At 38.0% G+C, this 26,355-nt stretch overlaps 1 protein-coding gene across 7 annotated transcripts in view; it reads right to left on the bottom strand.

Moving 5' to 3' along the window:
* KLHL5 (kelch like family member 5) overlaps positions 1-24,221 on the bottom strand; it is a 49,507-nt gene extending 25,286 nt beyond the window's left edge. The window contains exons 1-3 of one of the 7 annotated variants that reach the window (XM_048304338.1): positions 24,114-24,221; positions 21,229-21,321; positions 3,645-3,830 (exon numbers count right to left, since the gene is read on the bottom strand). In XM_048304338.1, the coding sequence (XP_048160295.1) occupies positions 3,645-3,787 (143 nt within the window). In that variant the 5' untranslated portion in view covers positions 3,788-3,830; positions 21,229-21,321; positions 24,114-24,221. Of the gene's footprint in view, positions 1-3,644; positions 3,831-9,262; positions 9,725-21,228; positions 21,322-24,113 lie in introns of those variants that run through there. The other 6 variants (XM_048304339.1, XM_048304337.1, XM_048304335.1 and 3 more) reach the window with 6 other exon arrangements.
* Between the last annotated feature and the right edge of the window lie 2,134 nt (positions 24,222-26,355).

The following is a 26,355-nucleotide window of genomic DNA, read 5'->3' as shown; positions in this document are numbered from 1 at the left end:
ATTCTGCATAGGTAAGATCACAAGAATTTAGCTACTGAATTATATGCAGTAAGCTGCTCTTTTACAGTGCACAGGAAAAACGGAGAGAAAAGGGAACACATGAATATCGGGATTTTTCATCTAAGAGATCATAAGATGTCTGAATAATTAATTGCTCTGGAAAAATACTCAACAGCTATGGTCTAAATACTGACAAAATCTGGGTGTTTCAGTGCATTTTTCTGCTCTTACAGGAGGCTCCAAGGCTACTGAAGTCTTTAATTTCTGTAGTTTGTATTGATCCAAAATTAGAAAGATCTACCATGACGGCTTAACTTATTTTGAAGAGTTTTCCACTGAGAGCCAGTAAAATATGTGGCACACTTTTCAAACCGTACTTGTTGGAACTGCAACAAGCTACATCATCTAGACAGTTTTCTAGGTCACCAAAGCAATTACTATCTAAAATGATGACAGCTGCCAAACCTGGCAATTTACAGGTTTAGTATCTCCCAACTCACCTCACCTGACATAATGAAGTGAAGCTGCTTAAGATCTGAAAGATAAAAGGGACTCTTCCTGGGCAGCTCCTTGTTTGTGGCTGTGTAACAGCTGAAAACTGTCCTAGGGAACTCACTATTAGCATTCACTGAAGTTGTAAGGTGATACTGAAGAGTTGTGCTCCTTCAAACAAGCTTCCTAAACCCTAGAATACATAAGGTTCCATTTGCCTTCTTTCCTTAAGTCCCATGTCTTTTGACATCTTTCAGTGTCAACAGAAAGACAGACAATGGCTCTGCCCAGACTGCTGATTAAAGGATGTGGAGCAGGCTTTAAATGCCCTCTGGGCAGGAATTCACATATATTTTCCCTTTCTTAAAAGAATGTTCTAATCAGTAGGTTATTACCAAACAAAACAAGCTTTTATTATTGGATATAGCAGTTAGTTGAATGTAATAAATAGGAACATAATAAATGGCAGACATCTAAGATTGCAGTGGACACAGAATAAACTCCTGCTATGAAAAAGTTAATTAAAGTAATTAAATTAAAGTATGGAAATTTCTTTATGAAACTGCAAACTAAAGGGGTCAGAATATAATACATTTCTTCCTAGTGGAGAATGGTCCCCTTTTCCTACTTGCTTCATGACCTTGTAAATAAGTTTTTAGCTATAATTTCAGCACAGAATAAGAAGATAAACACTTTTGGAACAATAGAGAATGCCATATTCAGAAAAATCATGACTACGTGATGCTTTTATTTGTCGTAGACTCATAGCCTGAATTCTTTGAATAGATACAAAACCTCTCAGAATTTCACAGTAATGTTTTAGCTGTGCTTATTACCAAGGCAGACACCAAACTCATGTCTCTTTTCTCTAAAAACATAGATCATGCAGTTCACAACATTCAACAAAAGCAGAAACTCATAATTAAAAAAATATAGGAATTATTAAAAATACCAGGTTTAAAACAGAAAATCTGAATACTCCTCTCTATATATGAGTGTAATTAATACTGATAATGAAAAATGTTCCTTCTTACCAGTTCTGTGTGACCACATACTATGAAAAACCCTTACCTTTCTTATGAAAAAACAAAGGAAAACAAAGCTGTCCAGTGTCAGTGAACTTTGTATTTTCTTACTCATCTTAAAATGCCAAGCCATTAAGCTAAGATCTATTTAATACATCTTCTCTTGCTTATTAAGTCTCAAGACAAAATAATCACTGGTGTTCTGAAATGCAGTGACTGATCCAGCCTGCAGTCAATACCAAAGAAGTCAGAACTTGCATGGAGGCAGCAAAAAAATACCAAGTAAGTTTTTTCTTATAACATTGGCTACTACAGGTACATAAAGGCAGTCATCTTGTTGAATTTCCATAAAATTTAAATCAAATTTAAGATTTCCGTCTTTATCTTTCACACTCTGAAAAAAATTCACATTTCAGTGAGATACTCTGGACCTACTGAGATTAAGACTGTAGTTATTGCTATGTTTCTCTGTGAAAACAAAACACTAAGAGAAAGAACTTATTATGCAGAAGGCAAAGCTTCTTTGTAAGTTGCTCCAACATTATAAAGTGAACAAGGGACAATCGTAAGCCTCCCACCTCCTGCTACAAGCACAAAGTGTGCTTCTTTGGCCTTAACATTCATGCATGTTTAACACACAATATACCAACTACAGCAAGATGTTTCTCCTCAGAAGAGAAGTCCAGAGCAAATCATGGGTAGTAGCATACACCTCATGCACTACAGATATAGATACAGTAGCAGAAACTGGAGAAGCGAAGTCAGTTATTCTCTACATAAATGAGAAACAAGTGTGAACCACATTAAAGGACTTTTTAGCATGTTGTCTATCTGTTTATTTCATTGCAAATAAAATCTTCCAGTCCTTACAAGACATTCACAGCTGTCCTCTGCACCCTTTCTACACATTTTTAACTATTACATAAGCCATACTCCAAATATGTATTGCAAAGGGGTTACCTTGGCTACATAAGGAAGTAAAATGATTTCCTTATTATAATCACTGTTTTTTCCTGTTTACACCACTCCAAAGTTTTTTGACCCTAAATTACTTGAGCACGTGCCCACTAGGGGTGTGTGTATTCCCTGTTTTCATCTGATTCATTACTTTCACAGGGATGAAACAGTTCAGTGACTAATTTGAACATTTCATAAAATGAAGTCTCTGAGAGTAAGAACAAGTTGTGGTTTAAATGCCTCCCTGATCGTCAAGTCAGTTCCCATCCCCATGCTGTCATTCCCTCAGCTGAGTCAGCACAACAGTGTGGATAATATCCGAATAAAAGCAGAAACCTGGCTTTTTAAGGAAAGTACCAACTCCAAACCAGCAACCTCTTCCTGTCTTTTTATTACTATTACAATATTGAGCTGTAGTTTCACTGTGGGAGTAGGAATGAGCAATGGAAAACAAGAATGCTTTAGGATGCTATTTCTGTTGTAGACCTCAACTTAGGAAACCACAGCTTAACTGTACCTAGGTTCCTATTCAAACTACAAATTCTGTGCATTAAATACTGTAATGTGCTTCAGTTACACATGCCTGTGTTTTGCAATCTTTGGTAGTTTCCTAGCTTTTAAGTAGCATGCGTATGATCTGTTAATTACACAGATGACAGAGAGGGTAATGTTTGAACTAATTCAGACATCTAATACTGGCAGTGTTCATAAGTCTCCTATCAAAGGACTCTTCTTACTACAGAAGCAAAAAAACTTTTATGTGGACAGAAAATGGTCCTTATTGCTTACTGTGAATCCAATAACATAATTGCTAGTACAAAGAAAAAATTAAATCTAAGAAAAAAATTTACATCATTCTTTGGAAAAGAAACCACTACAACTTAAAATATTCTGGGAGTGTATTTGGGACTTTTGGGGCTTTAATTTTGTTATGCAAATACCGTAAGTATACTTGGAAACAAAAAGAACATGAATTTTTTTTGATTCTGTATTGCCTACAACAGACAAATGAACTTACAGTTTCCAAATAAATGTTAAAAAAACATATACATGTTTAAAGTATTTTAAATTGTTTAGGATGTTTTGACTTTTTTTAACAAAATGTGGGACACACTTTGAAGGTGCATTAGTAAATAATTATTAAGTTATGTCAAATTATAATAAACTTACCTGTGAGCTGGAATTCTACGATCACCAGCAACTAACACCACATCACATAGCTGGTTGTGTCTAAGATAATTCTCCATCTTTTTAAAAGTTTGTTCAGCATGGTTGAGAGCCTGAAAAAATTCATCTGAGGTACAGGGCTCCATTGTTTGAGAAGATGATAAGGTGTGACTGCTGTTGAAGGTTCTGCTGAAGACAATAACAGAAATCTTAATTCACACAATATTAAGGTGAAGTTTTATCTGCAAAGGATAAAATAAAAATCACATGTGATTTTAAAATTGATATGCACTATTTGTTTTAATATATATTCCCTTGCTATTTTTCTTCATATTCATAATTTCATTCTCCCTCCAAACATAATCTAGACCCCTGTGAAAAAAGTACGATCATTTCATGTTGTGCACTTCAACTAAGAGACACACAGAGATTGGCCCAGTAATTGTATCTGGAGTGTTGTCAGGTGGTTAAGGAAGAACATCCACCAAGACCTGGCAAACTGAAAAGTAATGGCAGGATGGCAATAAGGAACCCAACCACTCCCTACCACTTATGTTTCACACTTAGCCTAAGGTGGTTAGAACAAAACTCAGCTACTAAAAGCATGTGGGCATGCAGGGGAAAAAAACCACAAAGAAACACATCAATACACCACCACTCCTATTGCACAAAGCCTTTTGTCTGAGATCTAGCACAGCAGAAGTCAACAGAAATGAAAAGCAAGAGTGGATGGGAAAAAAATTATTCCCATCCATATACACAAACACAGAAGATTGGGAAAAAACAGGAACAGAGAAAATGTAAAAGGAATGCATGGGCCTAGGAGATAAAGGAAATGAATCCTAATTATATACACTGTGGAAAGCACATTTTCTTGCTCACAGTTCTTTAACTGACTACTACTTAGTTTTCAACAATGCAGGCAACTTATAAAATACTCTGGATCTACCATAACATTTGGAAGGATGTAATTTCACAAGATCTGCATCCAGACCCCTGCTTCCACAAAGAAGTCATGAACTGAGGCAGCATGCTTGGGGCTAAATTCACCATGAAACCTATCTCACTCCTTAGCGCAGGATACTCATTAAAAGACAGAGCTCTTCAAAACTAAAATCTAAATTTCCAACAGAAGATTTTCTGTAGAGAGGAATGTTGTGATTTGGTCTTGGGTTTTGTGGTATGTTTTGGTTTGGGTTTTTTTTTCTGCATGTAGCCAGGTAGCTAAAAAAGTCAAGAAGTTTGGTACCTAATTCAGAGCTAAATCTAATAATGGATCAGAAATGAGATACCTGCCTACTGAGTTCCCTTGGGGGACTTTATGTTAAGTGTTCTCGCTGAAGCTGTGGTTAGTAATCTATTTATGTGTCAACTTCTTCCCTGCTCCCCATAGCCCACGAGTCACTTCTGCTCCACCACCGGCCCTCTAACAGGCTGGAACAAGTATTCTTTGTGGCCATTTTGGAAACTGAATCATGGGCTCATACAAAGATGTAACCATGTAACCACAGACAACATGATATTGGACAACTGGGTGGCATTCTCAAGGGAATGAGCAAGAAGTACTCAGTGAAAGCGACTCTTTAACCAGCAGCCCTGAAAAACAAAAACAGAAGCGGAAAGAGTAGGTCGCTGGTCAACACACAAATACTTAGGAAATTATTCTGTATTTCCATATCACAATTTAGCACATTCTCAATTGTGTTAATACATGTTGTGGACTTTTTTTGTTGGTTTGGTTGTTTGCTAGAACTGTATTTTAACCCATATTCCTCAAAGTAACTCCAATAATAGTAATTTTAAAAAATCACATGCTATCAGGATTTTATTTACATTACAACCTTACAAAGTGTTTTGCAGATAACAAAGAAGAAGAAACAACAAAGGAAAAAGCTTTCTAAGTCAGCACCTGCTGGATCACAACCTCACTGGAGGTTGCCAGCCGTAAATCTGCCCATGTGTACGGTCCACACAGAATTCATTCATCACTCTCGTTCAATAAGGAAGAATAATTGCAGTGGTATCTGTTTTCCAGTACCCACAATAAAGCACAGGACACAACAGAGTCAAGCCTAGTTCTCCCCCTCATCTAAAGACATTCAATCCCATAGCTGTCCTCTAGCTAGTAACTTACAAACCATTTTCCATAATGAAGGAACAGGAGAAGGAAAGAAAGACTGAGGTTCAGTGATCTATAAAGAGAACATGAAAGCGACAGTCCAATAGTTTCAGTATTCGCAGGAAAAAAAAAAAAAGGAAAAAAAAAAGGAAAAAATAATGCTTCAAAAGCTATTTGTGCCTGTTACCCTGTGACTGGATATGAAAAATTTAAATGCCCCTCCTTCCACAAACTGTTTTACGAATCTTTTTCCAGTTCCATTTGCCACAGCCATGACAGCCTGGGAGAATTCCTAAAGAACTTACATCCTCAAAGGTCAGTGAGTCTGAGGTGAAAGAAAAGACATATCAAAGGATTCTGTAGCTCAAAAACTCAGGATGGGGAGGCAGACTTAGATTGGAAGTTACAACATATTAACTCCAAGACTTATCATACAGAGCAATACTGCAGAGCTGCCATCACCTGGTACATTCAGACCTTGTCTTTAAGTAATTACAGACATTTTACTAAACTGCTCAAGGTCAGCACACAGCTGATGAATTCTAGAATCCTGCTCTTATTTAATGTTCAAATATAAATATACATTTTATATTCTATTATAATACATTTCCCTACTTCAATCTACAGTAAAGTAATTCCAGTATTTTAATGCATGCCTGGATGAAATGAACCAGATACAACATTCTGCACACTAGGTATGCTCTAGGTATTTTTAGCTTTATCTCCACTATGCCTTCAAGGTCTGTAGATTGCTGCTAAGGCACCACAAAAAATGTTAAGAAAACCAAATCTAATGCTAATAAGCTTATACTTTCTATACAAGAGTCTGCACAGCTGATGGAGAATTCTTAAAAGTGTTCAGATCCAAAAGGATGATCATTGCCTCAGGGATGCAGGAGAGTTAACAAACAGCAGCAACAGAGGAAATCTAGGAGATGAAAATCTGCAGAAGAATTCAAAACTCGCTGTCCCAGTAAACAACCATTCGAGCTAACACTGCTTACAAATGACACATAGGAGTATGATGTGAACAGTATTACAGCTGACTAGCTCTGACTCCTGAATCTGAATGGTCTGTCTGCATCTCAGACGCCACCTTAGTCAAAGATCTGGTAATTAACTTGGAATTGAGCGCTATACTAACACCAAATTAATTTGACAGCAGCTCTCCTCTAAATGAATCACATAATGATCTAAATGATGTCATAGTGACAAAGACCTGATCTAAATGCTTTTCTACTAGTGCTACATGACAAGGCAAAGAGGAAGGACTGATACAAACCAAGCAGCGGAGCTGCTTCTGTTACTTCATGTTTTTAGGGTTTGTAACTGTGCAGTAAGTTACAGAGGAGCACAGCAGAAAGGTAACTCTGTCACTTCTACAAAAGGTTTTTTAAAGGACATTTTCATGCACACAGTTTATTTGCAAAGGAAGTAAGAGGGTTTTCATCATGGGAAAAAAAGCCCTTTGAAAACTACATGGATGAAAGTGTTGGTATGGGTTTTTTTCCTCGAGTCAACATATAAGAAGCCATATTTTAGACTACCAAGAAAAACCATTTAATTAAGTTCTTAATATCAGAAAAACTCCAGGTGTTAGGCAGAATTATGTAGTCTGTCCAAGAGCTTATACATTTTTAACAAAGAAAGTGAACAAAACATGGATTAAGTACAGTCTCCCCATAAGACAGAGATACAGATAACAATACAAAGCAAGTCCCTACGTTACCATTAGTTACATATTAAATTGTACTGACACTGAACTCAAAATTTATCTAAATTATTTCTTTTAAAGCATGTAAGTAAGCTTTAGCATGATTTAGAAGACAGTAACAGAAATACAAAAACCTCTAGATGCTATACATGATTAAGCACATAATTTAAAAGATACTTCCAATTTATTCAAATCCTTTGTGCATTTTCTCTAGTATACAACTGTCCGCAAAAAAACCAAGACTTTTTACAACCTCCTAAATAAATATCTGCAGTTCTCCAATTCTACAAAGTAACAAATTGGTTTTGCCATATGCACACTATTCTCTTAAAATTAAGACCAAATTTGTAGTATTTTCAATCTACATTTTTATCTTTTTAAATGACATGTTTTTTCCTATAATGATTACCTTGCTATGAAGAGAATATCCTAACTGGGGTAATGCTGTACATAAAAGTTTCCCATCACAAGTATACGTTGCAGAAATGGAAGGTTATGTTATACCTGTATCATATCCAGTGACACAGCTACTTAAAAATTCACATCTGAATGTCATTTAAAACAGGATCTCTTCAGAGGTATGCTACTTACAGCTACATAGTTGTTGCAGCACAGTAAGACTGCTGTTATGATGCAGCAGTATGTAGGATTTCCTTTCCCAGTAATTCTAGGATTTTGACATGTGGTGATAAAAGCAAATATGCTGTGCTCATTTCTAAGCAATTTTACTCTCCTTCCTTTCCTTGAATTTTTCAAGGTCATATATACAATAAACAGTATTTATATTATGGACTATTTTGCCTTTCCACTAAATTGATTCTTGTCCTAAGGAATGAAAAACACTAAACTGCTATAAGTAGATTGATCTGTCCTTAATAGCCTTTATTAAACACTGTACCCTTTTAAGTAGCCACATTTTCTGAAATGCCACATCAGTGCAAAGCTATCTTAAAAGCAAGAAAGCAAACATCATAAAATTTTCTGAAATGGTAAGGTATTATGGACTACATGAACTACAAAACAGGAAAAATACTTTTAGTGAAGAATGACTGACTTATGCAGTAAATGAAATAAAAGAATTAAACTGGTATTTCACAAGAAAGGGTATTAACTTGCCTAATTTACAACAACTGGTAAACAATTTTCACTCAAGAACAAATTTTACAGTTTCATCTTTAGGAGCAATGTGTAAGAAAAGAACACCAAAACATCTTTACAGTCGCAATAAAACCATTCTTTCTTTTTATGCTAGGTACACAGTTTAAGACAACCAAATGGGTTACTGCAATCACTTTAAAGCAAAAAACTGATTGACTTTCAACAGATATAATTTTTTCTTTGATTTATAGTGTATTTTTTACAGTTCATTCTCCGTCTTCTATAGACACACATGGAAACATGAGGTCAGAATCAGAAGCAGCTTACATTTTCATAAATTTCTCCTAACTGAAATAACTAAACAATCAGTATCATTTCAAAATAATGTAGAAAGCATCCTGTAACATTACCATGTAATGGGCAGTACCTTGTTCATAGCAGCATGTACTTGTACACTGTTTAAAACACAAGTGCATCCATGTTTGAGCTTTGTTTATCCCCACTGACTGGCTTTTAAAAAAGGTCCTAGTAAACACACAGAACCTGATTATAATTTTCTGTTTCTGATGTACAATAGCTGCTAGGTTTCTGAAACATTTTAGTCTAGAATAAAGGCTAGCCCATATATGCATGCTAACTAGAAACATGAAATGAAAACACGTTTCTCACAATAGGAAAGTAATAATTAACCTGCACGAGCTGCTGTCCGATTCATTTTCTTCTTCACTTGCTCTATCATCTGTTTCTTGTCTGTCAAGCCAACGTGCACCTCCACAGTCTTCTGCTGAGAATTCAAATACAGGGATTTCTGAGGTGGATGCCATTGGCCAAAGAGGTGAATTCTGGAAATCCTGTTGGCTGGACCTTCTGTAACCAACTGATGTTAAAGGTAAGTTACCTGAATCTAAAAACTTTGTGCTGCCAGTTGTTACATTTTGTCCTCTGTTCCAGAAGTCCACCTGATGGTTTTCAATTGCAGAGTTAGGGGCTGATGCCTGATGACCAAACCACCTCCATCTGATTTTTAAAATCTGCTTCACGTCAAACTCTTTACGAGAACCAGACATTCTTAGTGAAAGCCAGCGATCGTCTAGGCAACAGGGTAAGAAGCAGCATACATAAAAGAAGAATTGTGCACCCAACCAAGACAAGAGAAACACATGCTCTGCCTGTCTATGGCAAGCAGATTTTCTACAGAAGGAGGGGAAAAAGCATTGCAATCACACAAAAAAGGCTTCTTTAACGGTATGCCATTTGAATATAAACAAAAGGCAACAGACAGTGAAAAACGCTGAGATAAAAGAGGAGGTGAAACAATCACCTCCATCAGGAAGAATGCTAATCACTTCACCCTAAAAGCTCCAAGGCTGTTTCTGTTGCTGCCTCTGACCATTAGGTTTCAAAAACACCAAACAATATTCATTAAAGCCCTTTCAAGAGCTAAATACCACCCCCTTTTCTTAAACCACAAATGACAGCAAAGCAATTCCTATACTGCATCTTACAATCTGTTTCTTATTCTGTTAACTCTTGCTACTACAGAGGGGAAAAAACTGCAAAAATCAAATTAAATCCTTTCTACACTCCTAAAAAATAAATTTACAGAGAAGACTTAAAACCAACCCAAAGATAACTGATTACGCTGGGGAGAACTGTAAATAATTCTTGTTCCCATTATAGGACATGCACTAACTTAAAAAGGACAGGAACAACCTCGGAAGGCTCAAGGGACTAGAACTGGAGGCTATAAAGCCTTTCATCTTGATGTGCTTTGATTCAAATCTAGGCCTTCAGTAACTGAAAATTTCTATCTGAAATGATCTAATGGTTCCATTCACTTACACATCACTAAAACAGAAAGCAAGAAAAAGCCAAATGGTCACTGCAAGACACCAGATAAACCCTTGCAAAATAAACAACATAAGACAACTGCTCAAAAGGCTTCTTTCTAATCATATACTATCAGCTGTTCCACATCACCTTAGAAGTACTGTGATGAACAGTGAAAAAGAGAGATGCATACTTTTGAGACAGAACTCCCTCTAGGATTGGTAATTTACACAACATCTTAAAATATCCAGCAAAAATTTTTGCTCAAAAGAGGAATAGGAAGCCAAAAGCACAAAATATATTATGACCAATTTACAGCTCCCATGAGAACCAGCCTATTTCCTCTATGACATAGGAAGCTAGTTAGGTATAAAATGCTGAGATTAATTTCAGTCACATGCAAATTGTAATAACAATTTTAGAACAACAGAGCGGCACTGGATTTTATCAGTTCTCGATATAGGGATCTGTGTTTTCAAACTTTACAGTTCAGTTACTCTGTTCAACTCTCCAGGATACATATGCAACAAATTTACAGGAAGTGCTTCTTTACTCTCCTACAGTTTTCATCAAAAGTGAAAGCCACTATCTCTCAGATGAACATGATGAACTCCAAAATATGGAACCATGTAATTAGGATACCTGCAGCACTCTTTAAAACAGGCTATATGCAGAGTCCATACAAAAACCTAAACAGTGCCAAATTTTCCCACCCCAAACCCAAACACTGTTTCAAACTCAGTGCCAGGAGAGTATCATGCTATTTTCTGAGGAAATATAACGCTGAAAGTGCTAGTTTTAACCAGGAAAGCTCACCCATCGTCGCCCAGAGTACATTAATTTATCTAAGTGCTTCTCACAAAGGCTAGCAAAAGCTAATTTCTACAGAAACTGCATTCCAGCTGTTCCCTCAAAGATACATTTCAGAGTGTGTACCTTGCTGGCATCATGGCCTACCAGAAGCCAAATACCGAGACCTTTGCAGCATTTCCAGAAAACAGCTGAAGGTACTTTGGATGCAAGATGATTAAGTAGGTAAATCTATAAAGCTCTTACCATCTTTCCTGGGGATTTAATTTAGACACAGACAGGGAAATATTTAGGAAAGGATTAATGATTTAATATATTAGCATTAAAATTATATGGATGTTTAACCAAAATGATATGACATGCAGACCCTACTCATCTTCTACACATACAGCTAATTATTAAACACTTAACTGTAGTGTTCAAATACCATCATTTGTGTAACTGCAAGTTGAGTGAAACCGGAGTAAGGCTTAAGTAGTAAAACAAAATGGCATCCTTTTATTCATCCTCTCCTCCAGTTTTGTATTGGAGCCAGGTGTTCATCGAGGGTGAAGAAGTAGGACAAGCAATCGGTGTATTTGTTAACATTCATCAAACCAGTAATATTTTAATCATCCATTTAACTATAAAAAGTAAGCTTTAAGTACCTTTATTTCTGCTGGTATGGTAAACCCATTATACATAAGGAGTGACCTGCATTCTCATTCTTGTATAACAGACTGATTTAAAATTCAAGCTGTCCCAGTACAAGTCTACTAAGACAGCAGCAGATTTGCCGATTCTAGTGCTTTTTCAGCACTTTTCGTTGATTTACTGGCAAATACAGCCCAATTACTGCTTTTCTTTGGCTGCAAAGCTATGGGCTCAAACAGAGATTAGAAAACAAAATGTGCTGTAGTTTTAACAGACCAACCACAAAAGTGTTTTCTATTCTCTTTCATTTTTCTAGATTAAAGAAACTCCTCTACACACTCTCAAAATTACAGTTCTAAGAGTGACTGCATAAATATCCAAAATATTTCTCTATTTCATAGGAACATTTGTACTGCAGATGACAAGATAAGACAAGTGCCAGTTAATTCTTCAGTTGAAATTGACAGTATTCCTCAGAAATAATTGAGGGCCTCTTCTTCTGGACAATCTTTGTTACTATGAATAATGTGACATCTTTTATCAGATCCCCAGCCAGGAGTTAACAGACTTTTGAGGAGATCTCAAATAATGGACTGTTAGGACTTCCACTCACTAGGATCACCCAAACCTCATCTTCGACATCTCATCTGGTGGTTGGTGCTCACAAATCCAAATGCCCACCCTCCATGGCCTCCCATCACACATCTTTCTAATGCACTAACACATTTCTAAGAAACCTGCTAAAACCCATCTTAGTCAAGCACACTATACACAGACTTGGCAAGGATTCTGAAATATTTTTTCATCTACTAAGGCAAAAGTTTGCATTTATTGAGAAAACAACAGTGCTTATATCCATTTTTTCTGACCTTGGGCACTGCAGCAGTTTCTATTTTGTGGTGAATCAAAATAACTTTTCAAATATAAGTATACTGTCACCTTTGAGAACACAATTCTGTTTAGATTAATGAAGTTGTGTCAGCTTACTGTGAAAAAAATTTTGAGAACTCTGATTTTTAATTGAACAGATTGATATTCCTTCAAGAGGAATACCTGAACATTTAAGCACATAAATTCTCTCACATGAAGAGCTTCACAAAGCTATAAATCCCTGCAGTTAGCAGTGAGGGACAGTTTCCCAGATTCTGGGTTGTGAACAAAAAGAAACATCTAAACAAATGCTGTATGTTAAATCTGCAACTGTGTAAATAGGAACACCAAGAACATAGCATGACCGCTTTAGAAATTGCTCTTTTAAAAATCTTCAGTTTATTTGCACAGAGATAAAAAACCTTTCTTTTTTACTAACCAAAAAATTTACTACACTGACATTCTCTGATATTATATACATTTATTCATATGAGTGTTAAAGGAAGATTGCAATCCAGCACAACTAGTTAAAATTTAAACAATTATAGTCCTAAGATATTTCTACTGTATATTTTGAGGGAACGTGTACTTTATATTTAGAGTGTATCACTGGGAAATACGGAAATATTATTATTTAAATAATAAGGCTGAGTGCTTTTGTTCATTATGATTTTTCCTTTTTCTTGCCAAAGGAAATTAATCAAGTTTTCAAATAAACAAACATGTTTATAGAATACTTTTTTAAGATTTAAATCTCACACTACTTTTCATGGTAACATTTTTCCTGTCATTACTATGATTTGGCTCCAAAATCTTTCACTACTCAACTTCAAGGCAATTCAGACAGAATATTTTCAGGGTATTTAGTATGTCAAATGAATTTTAAAAGGGGCCATAAAAGCTCAGCTAGTCCTGAGAAGATATTAATGATCCTTTTAAGTGCCAATTAAGAATGTAAATGTCAAAATAATTACATAAAGTCTTTGTTGTGACTGCAAGAGTTGTTTTTCTCTTGAACAAATACTGCTTAACAAAAGCATTAAATATAAAAAGATAAATTTTAGACATAAGGAGACGCATTAAGATGTGAAAAAGTAATACTGTCAATGTTTAGTGATTTAGTTTAATGTTTTAGATGTGTATTTGAAAATATAAGAAAGGTTCCCTGGCGATAAGATGTTCATCAATTAATCAAATACATACTAACAGCATTAAAAGGCATTCAAAATTTAACACTTTTTAAAATGGGATTTTCAAACTTTAAAATACTAATTTGAGGCATTAAAATAACTGCTCAAAAAAACCTGCTATAGACAAACTTCAAACGGCAATTCTGCTTATAATTACACTTATGTTAGAAGGTTTAAATATTCACTTTCTTTTTTCTTCCCTATTCCTGTGTTCCAGACCCAAAGTTACAGAAATGGGTCAACAAGGACTTCAGGAAGATTGCTATATTAATGCTTCATTATTCTATAAAACAATAATCGCTTCCTATCCCAAAGTTTTATATAAATGCAAACACTTCTTGTTCATGGTTATGTGAAAAGTGCCTTACATCAGCAGCTACAGCACAGTTCATCCTGGAGAAAGAGATGAAAACATCCTACAGCTACTGACTTTATGTATTTAGATTGATTGTTCTGACTGGCAGAAGTAAGCTGTAGCCAAATTACTGGTACTTCATTGCAACTTTCTGCCACTTTGCATTGTACATTTCCCTTGAAACACCGACTTTGGAGCAGTCAGCTTAACAATGGCATGAAAAGACCTGTACAGAACAACAGCCTGGTTTGCTGTTTATTTTATTCAGCCAAGGCAGGGGGGGGAACAGGAGAGATTTCACATGTAATACAAGACTACACTGTCACATCCAAGCTCAAATATCATACTGGTTCACACACAACAGAAGTTGTGATCCACGACATTTATATCTCTTTAAGATTAAAACATTAACATTGCTTTATTCAATTAATACCGAAGCATTATCAGGGGCTGCACCATCTACAGGTAAAGCCATAGCGTAGAGCTATTCCTAAGTAAACAGCACAGTAAGCTTACTCACTCTTAAAAAATTTGCAGTCCAAGTCCACCAGGTCAGATGTGGTTTTTAAGTTAAAACTTACTTATAATACAAAATGGACAATACTGTGAAGGGCCAGTCTCTCAAAACACAGAACCAGTTTTCTGTACCAAAGGGGTCAAGCAGCAACACACAAGGAGAAGATAAGCAAAACATTCCCAGTTCATACACTCCAGGAATACTGGTAGCACCAATTCGAATAGAAACAAGGTAGACAGTACTCTGAGAGAGTAGTAGTGCAGCACAAATGATCTCCTTTAGAAATGTCACTGTTAAGGAAGAGTGGTGACAAAAACACTGCTCTGGAGACATTTAAAGAAGTCCTGCTGAAAGTAAAGCCATACTTTCAAACCAGTTTAGGAAGGTATTGCCTAATAAAGTTACAAAGGACCATAGAGGATAGATTGAAAGATTGAGGCAAATCAAAACAAAATAACAAGGAGATAGTTTCCTTTTGTAGGCAAATCTGCTGGCAAACTAAAGACAATATTTTAACATTTTTCCAAGACAGCAGCAGTTTTATTTCACCATGAAGTATTCAGATTTCCTCAAAAACTCACAGAAAAATGGATAAAGGACAACACTACCAACATTGTCAACAGCAGAGTGGATGTTTATTTGGTAAAAAATGACAAATATTCACAGTTCTACATTAGGCACCATATAATAATCCAACAGGTTATGGCACATTAAAAAAACAGTGAAGAAGCAGATTTGCAAGTGATTAGGTAATGCAACATAGTGCTCCATACCAGACTACACAAACTTCTAAGAGAAAGACATAGAGGTCTATGGCCGAAAAGTTTACACTGTATTTAAATGTCAAGCTATGCAATGCCACAGCTACTGAAGCAAAGCATTTCAAGACAGAGACTTGAGCATTCTAAATGAATCATTTAATACCAAAAGACACCTCAAGAAACTAATTTCTCTTAGTGAGGACTTCTGTTTAGTTAACAGCTTCAGTTAAGCCCACCCCCAGCTGAAACTTTAGGTTGCCTAAGAGATAATATGTGAGGATATCATATCTTATTACGTATTTATAAAACAAATGGTGTGATCTTATCTGGAATTCCTTGTGTGCAATTGATCATTGCAACTCAAAAGCAGGACTGCAGAAAACAGGGTTCACAGAAAGGCAACACACATGATCAAAGCATAAAACCAACAATCATCACACTAAAAGGCAGAATGCTTATAAGAATCATATCAAAGTTTATAAGTATCAAGATGAATGTTTATAAGAATCATAATGTCTCATAAATATGAAAAACAACTTTTATTTTAAGAATCAATACTGTACTTACGACATTTTAAGAACCCAATTGTGCATAACATTGCAGATGTCAAACAGAACTTCTCATAAAAGTCCTTCCAAATAAAGATTTCTACCACCATTCGCCCACCTGGAGATGAATCTCAGAAGGGACATCATAGGTAACATGAAGGACTTGTGTAGGTACACAGGTAACAAAACAAAGTCGAGGGCAAACACGGGCCTGCTGCTGAATGGGGCAGGGCCCTGGGGACATGGGATATGGAAAAGGCTGAGGTACTGAATGCCCTCTGTCTTTACGAGCAATATCAACCTTCAGAACTTGATGAAGTCCATCAAAGGGAAGTGTAAAATCCTGCACCTGGGAAGGAACAACCCCACACTGTGGGCCACATAGCAGGAAAGCAACTTGCAGGAAAGGACCTCGTGGTCACCAAGTTGCACATGAACCAGTAGTCTGCCCTTGCAACAAAGAAGGCTAATGGCACCCTGGCCTGCATTAGGAGTGCTGCCAGCAAGTCAGGGTAGTGATCCTGCCACTCTACTCAGCAGTATGAGAGAGATATGGCCATACTGGAGAGGGAGTGCAAAGAAGGTCCATTAAAATGATGAAGGGCCTGGAGCATTTCTGTCTGATGAAAGTCTGAGAGAGCTGGGACTGTTTAGCCTAGAGAAGACTCAGGGGGTCTCATAAATATGAATAACTGAAAGGGAATTTCAAAGAAAATGGAGCCAAGGCTCTTTCAGGGATGTCCAGTGACAGGACAAGAGTCAATAGGCAACAACTAAAACACAACATCTAAACATGAGGAAAAATTTTTTCACTGTGAGGATGACTGACTACATGTTGCCCAGAGAGGTTACACCCTTAGAGATACTCAAAAGCTGTCTGGACGTGGTCCTGGGCAAGCTACTTGAGGAAGGAATACAATGTGTTGTATTACTTGCTTTTATTACAAGCATTGTAACTTGATGATAGATTTTTCGTGTTACAATAAGCTTCACAAAGTAGTAAAAGCAAGATGATTAAACTGGAGATGTTAACTAACGGCTTCCATTGATTTTCTAGTGATTTGGCTCAAGGAAGTATTATCAGGAAAAAAAATGCAGAACAAGTCACAATATATTTAACTACTCTCTTCACTCTAAAACAAAACTAGTCCTCTGCCTGGATCAATGTTGCTTAAAATAGTATGTATCTGAGGCACATAAGGAAAAATATATTTTAATATACTATTAAATCTCAGGTTAAGCTATGCATCAAGTCACCATGTATTCCTAACCACAATCAGAAAACTGGTTTCTTAGGTTCTTTATTCTGTCTCCAGAGTTTCATGTGAAAGTAATCTCAGATTCCCCACTACAATTTATTTTACAAGCTCTTCTGACAGTAACTACAATTCTTCTCCATGTTTCATCTCACGTAGTCTCCCTTATCTCACATGCATGCACATCCCTCCCTACCAAGTACCAGAACAGGCAGGACAAGCAAATTCTTTGCCACATTCAGACCGAGAACAGGCTCATCAGCTGGCAGGTCAAATAGTACTACTTAGTAGCCTTCCCTACCTACCTGTATTTTCAAAAACTTTCAGGAATTTAAACATAACAAGGGTTCCGTTCTATCAGAGTTTGACTGAAATTGGCAAGTAGACAGAAATGTTACTAGGGAAGAACCTACTAAACCACAAGACATAAACCAAACTTGCCTGGGGAACTTACAGACTCACAAGCTGCCTATCCTTTGCTTCTGAGGAAGCCTGGGTGGCTACATATATCGCCTAAGCCCAAGATTTATAAATAATGTAGAACAGAAATCAACACAAAAGCTGGTTGATTGTTCAAACACAGCTCTGAGCTCCTACCTTTCCATGGTTGTGTAAAATTGAAATGAGCTTAAGCATAGAGACAACAATAGCAGAATCTGACCACCTATTAAAGCTTTAAATCACTGAAGTACTTGCAGAGTTAACTGTTCAGCTATCCTAAACAGCATACTGATCCCATCTTAGTTGCCTTACCCCTGGTTTTAAAGGAATCCTTAAATGTTTCCTGCTCTGCACAGAGAGCAAGAACTGGACACCAGCAATATAAATAAAGTACTAGAAAGAACACAGGATATTGTTGGCACTCCCAGGGGCACGAGGTCTATTACTGTAGTAACATGCTCAAAAAAGGGAAAAGTCTTGAATCCAGATTGCTAAACTGTCGGAGAAAGCATAATTGATAAAAAAATTACTTATTTGCTTAGCATGTGTTTTTTTCCATTCTCTGATATCAACTCCAGCCATTTCTTAAGAGAAATACAAAACTGTATGTTGTACTACTGCATGTAGATCTCCTCAGATTCAGATGGTCTGCAATCATTTGTCCATCTATCTTCTCTATCATTTCAAAGTTTTAAAAATTCTTTACTTAGCTTTCAGTATTTGTAAAAATTTTTTCATTCATTGAGCTCGTAAGTTTTCAAACAACAATAATGTTTGAATATTCACTGAAACTGTCACTTAACCTGGTTTAAGTACAACTGTTCTTTTATTGAATCATCAGACAATTTCTTATGCAAAGGTGCAACTTAAGTTTGTATTTGTTAATTACAAAAACTATCAGGAAGTGAGAGGAGGTACAAAGTGAAGTTCTATTACTTATCACGTGATCTGCCCACATGTTTATAAACTCATAGACTAATTCTAGTTAATTACTTTTATTTCCTTGAAAAATACTTCCAAGTTTAAAATGCTATGGTGCTTGGTGAAGATCTTGCTAAGCCAAGTTATGATAACATTATGAAATACCTTAGCTACTTAATGCTCTCATTATAGTTTGAATGCAAAAGCTTGTGATTACATTTACATTCAAAAATATAATTTCCCATACTGCATGTAAAAGAGTAAGATTTAAACTTTGATTTCATCTTTGGCAAGGATAAAGTGATCATTTAATATTCAAAAATATTTCTTTTTAGCATATTAGAATACATTTTAGAATATCTACCAGACAAATGCATATGGATAACCAAGGTATAATGCTTCACAGCAAGTGTCAGGCTAATAGCTTATTTGTGCAAAAGTCAACATAAAACATCTACTCTGGTAACAAGTAAGAACTTGCTTGCAAACAATCCAATCATCAAAACCACTAATAAAAATCTCGTCTTCCTATGAACTTCTACATCTTCTCACCACATACACACTGCTTGTAAACTTTTAACTAATTTGCTAATTCGGCCATATGACTATTTGTACTCTTTTATTGTTCATGTTAGTAAACTTCTATGGACTTGAGTCTTGTCTTACTCTACACTATAAATATATATCATACAACACAGCCAGGTGCTGTGAATATTTAATCTGTTTTAAGGCTATACTTTAGCCTCATTTTGACAAGTTCTGTTGGTTCTGAGATCAAGGCTACAGTAGGTCCAAGAACGGTGTGAACTTTTTTATTTGTAATGAATAATACTACTTCCACCCAAATCAACTCAAATCTGTTCTAGACAGATCATATCATCATTGTCTCTTACTAAGTTCTTTCCCATAGAGTCAATACAATGTATATTTGCTTTTTTGACAAAAGCATAAGCTAAGGCAGTGAGACAAGTGTATCCACACACATTTTCAAAGAAATTAGGCCAGTACTCACTCTGACTTAAATTTCACTGTTTTACAAAAACATCCTGTACAATTTTATAAACACTTTTCCATTAACTCTGAAAATCTGATGGATACCCTTGGAAGAATCCAAGCTACTACTCAAAAATTTTTCTTTGAACTATATCCTGTGTTATGGAAGACATCAGGATTTTTAATATCGGTTGCACTTAGAATTGCCAGAAGAGGTAATTAATTGGCAAAGTATTCCTCTGAACAGACTGAAATCAATACTCAACTTTACAGAAATTTGTCCTCTGGAAAAACGCCAGCAAAGCCCGTAAGATGATTAATAATCAGCAGCCCTGTTTGATAATTAGTCATTCTACTTTGCAGTAAGATGGGAATAAAGATATATCCCATAGCGATCAACCTTTTCAGTTCCTTCTCTTTGGAGTACATTTGGCATTTGTTTCAAGTCCCTTTTAACTTTCATGACCACTGTAGAAAGGGTGCAGGTCAAGCCTACACAAATTCTGACAGTCTGAAGGAGGTTGGCTATTTTGGTAGGTGGAGCTACCACATTTTGAACTACTGCAAAGTAGTGAAAACACAGGATCATAAAGTAATTTCTGAGGAACCTTACCAGTTCTAATAATTTCTAAATCTCAGGAAAGGGTTGATGTCACCTATGGTGGAAGATACCAACACGGATATGGATTCACTGAGGAGGGAAACACTGTGACTTGATCTTAACACGAACAGGGAGAAAGACTATCTCTCTTCTGTATTTGTATCACATGAGTAAATTCTAAAGGAATTTATCAATATTCCCAAAGCAGAGAGATCTCACAGTCAAGAAAGCAGATTTTTTCACTTTAGTAAAACCTAGTATTTCTAAATTAATTGGATTGCTTTTGTCACCCTTAGCACTTTTCAGCAGTATTTTACCTTACAGAGAGTTCAGATAAAGCTAGATTCTTGCATGTATTCATGTTTTCAATATTCTTTTATCCTTTTGCTTTGTACAAATGTCAAAGCTATTCCCCTTGAAAATTACTTTTGCTCAGAACACTCTTACTACTTTCCTGCCGAAAAAAATGAAATAAAGTGAAACCCAGTCAGTATTATTGGAGTAATAAGATTTGATTGTGCATTTGCTGGGCCTTCATTCATAAGAATTTCTATAAAGCAGTATTTTCTCTAACAGATTCAGTATCAATTTTCCTGTTTTTCCTATAATGATTAAAAGATTCAAAGGCTTCTCATGCATTTTGAAAAGATCAAAATTGAACTTTACAGTAATGCTGACAGTGTTCTATAAAGCATGCTTTGATAAAGAGCATCACATAAAAATGGTCCCAACACTACCATGTGATGCCCACAAGAGCAGTCATTCCTGCTTACACACACTTGCCAGAAAGAAGCCCTTACAAGATGTGCTATGTAAGACAAAAAGAAGGATGAAACTTCAGGTGTGAGGAAGACTCTGTACCCCTGTGGGCTAAAATCACATTCCTTGTGGCATAGCTTACTGTTAGAACTGAGTAAATACAATACTTACCTATAACACTGGAATCATCTCCAGTTGTTCAAAGAATCATGTAGTTCCATTTGTCTTCCTCTTTCCAAAAAAATTGAGGTAGCAGAAGAAAATCTAGAGGCAGAAAAACAACAGTACAAACAAGTAAGAACCACCCACTGGAGGGGAGAAAAAAAAGGAATAATCTCAAAAGCAGATTCCCTACTCTGTTCAGATAGGACTGCTTTCAATTTGTGTTGTGATTCCTACACTTGTTGATAGGAAGATGCTAAAAGTGTGTCACTGAACAACTGTCACCTTAGTTCCTTCCACAACTTCAAGTTACATACCCATCAACAAAGACTCACAAAAAAGAGGAGAAATTAATATGAAATGTGAATATGTAAACTCTCAAGAACCACTGGATTACAAAGACAGCATCTCTTGAAAAAAAAACCAAAAACAAACATTAACTTTAGTCCACTGTCACCCTTTTCTTCAATTCCCTTCCCTGAAGGGAAAAGCAGTGAAGAACTGATCTGCCACATGAAGCACTTAAGCTGAACACTGGTGCCAAAGAATAACACTAACTGTATTGGTGAATAAAGCTAAGTACCTCCACTAAACATGCTTCCCTAAATGGAGCACCTCTATTAAAACTCACTGTTACAGTGGTTCTCAACCCTTACCTATTTACAGGCCACTAAAATTTTTCTCACCGAATTTAGACTCTACTCATAAAACCTAGCCTGCTGAAATAGTATGTTTCTCCTTTTGGCTTGGCACCAAAAAAATTACACACTTTGAAGTGAAAGAAAGTAGCCTTACATGATACCTGCATGCATAATGTGATGCCTAATATGTAACCTCCTATGTTCTGATCTTTCTTACTAGCTTCAAGAACCTTCCAGCTCTCTGAAGGGTAATACCACCTCATTCTTGCCTCTGGAGCACATAACCTCATCTCTCCCATATGACTGTTTTTTAAGGCCACACAGCCAAATAATACATGTGTATGTAATCAGCATTGCCTTGCTGGTAAACTTTGAATGAAAGATTCTATTCCTATGAAAAAAAGCAAACAGTGGATAATTAGGTTTGTAACTACTGCATTTTTCTACGTGGTAAGACTGCTGTAAGGAAAATCAATTTAATTGCTATGGAAAGAGGAAACTGTAAGAATTTTGTAAGGGAAATGTAAAATCATACTATACTTTCTTAAGAGCTGTAGAAACTTTCATTATTGGGTCATGTTATGTCTGATTAGGTAATCTTCTTTACCATACCATGAAACACTGAACTACATCAACAAAACCACAAGACATAAACATAAGCAAAGAATAATCTTTTTAAAAGCACGGGTGGTACAAAGTCCAGAGAGCTGGAACAAGTCCACCAATATGAATTGTCATTGTTAGCAACAGCTTGTAATTACTGTTTGACCATAATGATCTAATGGAAGATTTTCTTCATCTTCACTCAAATTCTTTTCTATTTTAAATTAGCAATTATTGCATTTCTGTGAAACACGTGTTAATCTACTGCCATGGTGTAAACATGTTGCCTTTGATAGTGGACCTGCCCATCCAGAGGACATGACTGAGGGATGGATGGTTCAATGAAGTTGACACATGGCAGAGGAAAACACTACTTGACTCGGATTAGGGTTATTATTTATTACTATTATTTTGGTTTTACCCTGCTTTATGCTCCCTAGCATTGTTCAGCAAGGGGGAAAAGGGAAAAACATAAGATGGGAATACAATCTGCCCTATCAGGAATGCACCTATGAATTCCAGGAACAAGGTGCCTTTTTTTTTTTTTTTTTTTTTGGTAATATTAATCCACAGATGCCTCTGGGAATTCCCAGGCAGAAATACCTTTATGAGAAACGATCAGATTGTTTCCGGCAAAATTGATGAACCACTCATGAAAATACATCGTGCGATCTGTTTTTAAAGAGGATCCACCCATACAATACATAGTTTGTCTAGATACAAAAGCTATACCAACATTACCATGAGTTCAAATTTTTATTCCTGTTCATGCTCGTAGAAGACCTGAGTAACACTTTTTTCTTCAAAAGATGACTGTATTTGGAGTTTAGCTCTTATAATTTCACCATCAACTTTTAAGTAAAAGAAAAGTACAAAGCCAAGCCTTCCCTTTTTACGGTTCTGACATTACTGCCCAAACAGCCGACAACGAGCGTCGGGTGGCTGGGCTTCAGCTGGGCTGCCCCGCTGCTCACGCAGCTCAGCCAGTCCGAGCTCAAAGCCCTAAGCCACAAAAACGCTTTAAGGAAAAACATAAACCAGTAATACATATAATCAGCAGCTGTTTGATGTTCAACACTTGGACTTCTTTTTGTTCCCCGTTTAATAACGCCGCTCTCCATGTAGTGAGTTGGCAGTCAGTCGCTGCTCTAATGAGACCAGTCTCAAATTAAAAAAAAAAAATTGTTTACCACTATTTCATACTGTGATGGTAAAGGTTAAGAGACATGGGGGCAAGTCCCCTAGAGCTGTGTTAGTGTATTTTTACCAGCTCTCCGTTATGACCGCTTTGAACCGAGCCAGCCACGGGGGCTGCCCGTCTCGGCGGGACCGGACCCCGCGCCGTGTCCCGCCCCACCGCCCCCGCCCCGCCCTGCTCGGGCGAGAGCCAGCACTGCCCCGCCGAGCGCCGCGGCTCCCCCGGGCCGCGCTGTGCCCGGACACCGGGCACCGGCCCCTCCGGGCGGCGGCTGCAGCCCCTCTCCGCAGCCCGCCGGCACGAGGGAGCCCGGTGGCGGTCAGGGCGAACCCGCCCCCACCCCTCGCAGGCGCCGGCCCTCACCGTCCTCCTCCTCCTTCTCGCTTTCTCCTCCCCCTCGCGGCAGCCGCGGCCCCCTCCCCTCGCTGCCGAGCCCCGACCGCCCTTCTCACCTCTCACGGTCCGGGAAGGGGGCGCGGCTGGGAGGGGGCGGAGAAAGAAAAAAATCGCAAGGAAGGCCCTCGCGCCCTCTCCCGTCCCCTCCCGCCCCCTCTCCTCCCGCCCCGCCCGGCGGCCGCCAGCGCTCCCGGTCCGCCGGGAGCCGCGGGCACTGCGCGATCCCGCCCGCCGCTGTCGCGTCCCCGCGGCCCCGCTCCGGCCCCTCCCTGCGCTCAGGCGGCCCGGGGAGGGGCGGGTCCAGACAGGGACGCGCCCCCGCCCCGGCCCCGCCCCCGGCCCCTGGGCGGGAGCCGCGCGTGGCCGCGTGTGGCGGGGCGGGGCCGGGGCCGGGGCCGCGCCCCTCAGGCTGCGGCGCCATCTCGCCGCGCGCCCCCTGCCGGCGGGGCAGGGGAAGGGGCAGAGGAGGCGGCGTCCGCCGCATCCTGTCCCTGGGTGTCTTTGCCTTTCTTCCAAAAGCACAAAGCCAAACACTTCCGTAGCGGCCCGCTGCTCCATTTAAGAGAAATAAACCTGTGGTAATACACACCACAGCCTTTCACCTCCTCCCAGGACCCTGTACTCGATGCTGAGGCAGCTAGTCCTAACTGCCTCAAGTGCAAACACACACAGCCTCTCTTGCCCTCGTCACGCAATGACTTACCAGTGACTGCTGCCATCCAGAGGTTGAATAATTTTCCAATTTAATGGACTGTGTGACAGCCAGATGCACCTCCAACTGCTAAAACTGATTGAAGGGCGCAGGAGGCCATTGCTGAGGCGTGGCGGTGCCGGTTTGACGCAGCAATGAGGTACACATGTTCCGCACAGAAACGCGGCCTGCGCGGCTGTGCGCTTCGACAGTTCTCATCCCGCCTGGCATTAAACGACTGAGCCAGTTTTAACTAAGCTTGACTGAAGGATGGCTTTTCAAAGATGCTAGTCATTCCAGCTGTGTAAAAATTACTAGCTAGGTGGAGGGAAGCTTGTCCCCAGAAAAGAAAGCTCATGTTTTCCAGGTTGGTGTGTGGCCAGGCCACACACACACACACACGATTCAGCCAGTTCATACACACACACACACACACACACACACACACACACACATGCAGAACTGCCCGAGGGTAGCAGTGCCTAAAACTTACAGTGTCCCTGGGGGATGTGCAGACAGATCATACATGGGCACTCTGAAGTCAGAAACGAAACTAAATTCTGCCATCACAATAGCCCTAAAATAGATATTCCCCATCTGCTTACTGCAGAGTTCTTGGAAGCCACCTTCTGTAGACTCTGAAGCTCAACATATTCCACAGGTTAACACTGTATCAGCCTAAACTTGAGTGTAATCCTATAGGGCAATATCTATTCTGACCTTGGGCACTACCATCAATGGTGATAGTCTGTATCAGAAAGAGACAGATACACATAGTACTTGAAAAGTCCTCCTGCTGTTTTCCAGTACTTCCTCCATTCCTTCTGGGCAGATAGGATGGGTGAACACCATACAACATTGAGAACTGGAAAATACAAGTGCATTTATACACTGATACAGAAGATACTTAAGGAGCAATGCTAATGGATGACATATAATTGCATAATGTTTTCCCTTTAAACTCATTCCTATGATTTTTTGTATCCTATTGCTTCTATTATACCATACTGTCAAAAAATCAGAGTTCATTTTGCTTTGATTTAATTGCTTTCATTGCATAAAAGTGCTACATTTAAAATATCATATTAATAAATTTATATGCACTACAGCTTCATTAGGACTCTTTCTATAGAATGAATTCTGTATTTGCTTCCACTTGCCTTACTCATCGTCGGAGATAACTAGATGACAAGATCAGCATTTCAAGTTTGTAGGGCATTTCTTATTTTAATTTCAACAGTATTGCTTCATTTGGGTAGTACTCAATATTTAATAGCTTGTGGGAAAAATACTTCAGAAGACAGCTTTCTGAATTAATGAAATCCTCTATACTGTATTACCCTATATTTGAGTCAAGTTGTTTGGTTTTGCATATGCATTATTCAGAGTATTTTATTCAGAACATTTCAGAAATGTTCTTTGCAGTCTCATCTATAAGAAAAATTTATAGAATATCATGGTGGTTGTCAAAACTAAGTACTTCACTTTTAACTGGAAAGTTTAGCTGAAAAATTGTGACTATGATGTATAGAAATAGCAATGGCTCTATCCAGTCTTCTTGTGATGTAAAGAATAGTAAAATGCAAACTGAAGACACTTGACAGATT

Source organism: Corvus hawaiiensis, chromosome 5 (genome assembly GCF_020740725.1).
Source record: "Corvus hawaiiensis isolate bCorHaw1 chromosome 5, bCorHaw1.pri.cur, whole genome shotgun sequence".
Taxonomy (NCBI): domain Eukaryota; kingdom Metazoa; phylum Chordata; class Aves; order Passeriformes; family Corvidae; genus Corvus; species Corvus hawaiiensis.
This window is presented reverse-complemented; position numbering and strand designations above follow the sequence as displayed.